The 1512-nt window shown below is 51.9% G+C and overlaps 1 protein-coding gene across 1 annotated transcript; it reads left to right on the plus strand.

Annotated features, from left to right (window-relative positions):
• Window positions 1–487: 487 nt before the first annotated feature.
• LOC147965141 (uncharacterized) lies at window positions 488–1167 on the plus strand. The gene is made up of 2 exons (XM_087530310.1): window positions 488–729; window positions 777–1167. The coding sequence occupies exons 1-2, from the start codon at window positions 488–490 to the stop codon at window positions 1165–1167; spliced, it is 633 nt and encodes a 210-aa protein (XP_087386436.1).
• The last annotated feature ends 345 nt before the right edge of the window (window positions 1168–1512 follow it).

The following is a 1512-nucleotide window of genomic DNA, read 5'->3' on the forward strand; positions in this document are numbered from 1 at the left end:
ACGCTCATGGGTGAGGGAGAGGGCGTTGTAATAAAACTTCTTGTTGTTGTACGAGTTGACGCGACACATCAAAGCAGTACACTCGATATATTTCCATAATTTGCGTTTACCAATGCATTAATTACAACGCATGCGTGCATGCCGTGACTTTCCTTTTGATACTTGCATGTGTTGACTTAATGCACCTTGAAGTAGTATGAATATGTGACGGCAAAGCTTTGTAATGCCCCGGCCCTAAAGCGAGAGATGGTTGTACACGAGGAGGGCGAGATCATGTCGACGGAAGAGGACCTGACGATGGAGCTCTCTATGGTCTCTATGGACCTCACCTTGCTCCACTGCCCCTTGTGCCTCTGCCCCTTGAAGCCTCCAGTGTATGAGGTTCGAGTACACCTTGTCTGTTCGGCTGATCGAGCAAGGTGCAGGTTTCTTCATTGATGTGCTGTTCGATTGATTTGTGCAGTGCAAAGGAGGGCACCTGCCCTGCATGGACTGCCGCGACAAGCACCCCGGGAACCAGCGGCAGTGCCAAAAGTGTGAGCACGGTGGTGGCTTCGACGTGCGGAACACGGCGGTGGACGTCGTCCTCTCCTTGATGAGGGCGGAGTGCCCGCACGAAGGTTGTGGGCTCTACGTCACTTACCACAAGATCGATGATCACCAGAGCATGTGTCTGCTCATGCCCTGCAAATGCCCCGTGCCCGTCTGCGGCTACGAGGCCCGCCGCCGGTGCTCTCCCACCACATCAGCACCTTGCATCCCATGCACGTGCACAGGATCCAGTACGGCAAGGTGCTCCAGCTGCAAGTGCCACTGTCGGAGCCACAACTCGTGCTATTCACGGAGGAGGACGGTTGCGCATTTTTCTTGGTCGGCGGCTTGCTTTACATCGACGCGCCTATCGCTGTGTCGGTCGTCGGCATCAGAGCAGGGGCGTCCCCATTGCCGCACTACGTGGCCAAGCTGTGGGCAAACGCACCGTCGAGGGAGCCCAAAGGTAGGACCGACACCGTCAAGGTGGAAATGGAGGTGACAAGCAGCAAGGATCCTGACGACGGTGCCGCACATGAGCTAACCTTCTTCAAAGTTCCACCGAAGCAATTCGCCAGGGCTGGGTTGTTGAGGACGGTGTCCCTCCACATTCAGATTGGCAAGCTCACCTCCTAAATGTTTCTACAGTGCCTTCTGTTTATCTTAGTAATATGCTAATATATGGGTTAGCTCGGTCTACTTTAGCTTAAGAGATGGTGGGTTTTGGTGGCGATGCAGCAATTACTTCGACATCAAATCAACAGTTAATGTAATTTCCAACAGTCGAACGGATATTTTGTGTTTGTTGGATATAAAGATCCTTTGGGTAAGAAGTATAACATCTTATATGCTTGTTTGTTCAAGAAGTGCTGCGTACTTGTGCGAGTTGATGCGACACATCAAAGTAGTACTACTACTAGTAGTACTCCCTCCGACCCTAATTTCTCTGCACATAAGTCGAGGCACAGATACCAAGGAGGG

The sequence above is a fragment of the Triticum urartu genome, chromosome 6A (assembly GCF_056163025.1).
Source record: "Triticum urartu cultivar PI428250 chromosome 6A, HENAU_Tu73, whole genome shotgun sequence".
Taxonomy (NCBI): domain Eukaryota; kingdom Viridiplantae; phylum Streptophyta; class Magnoliopsida; order Poales; family Poaceae; genus Triticum; species Triticum urartu.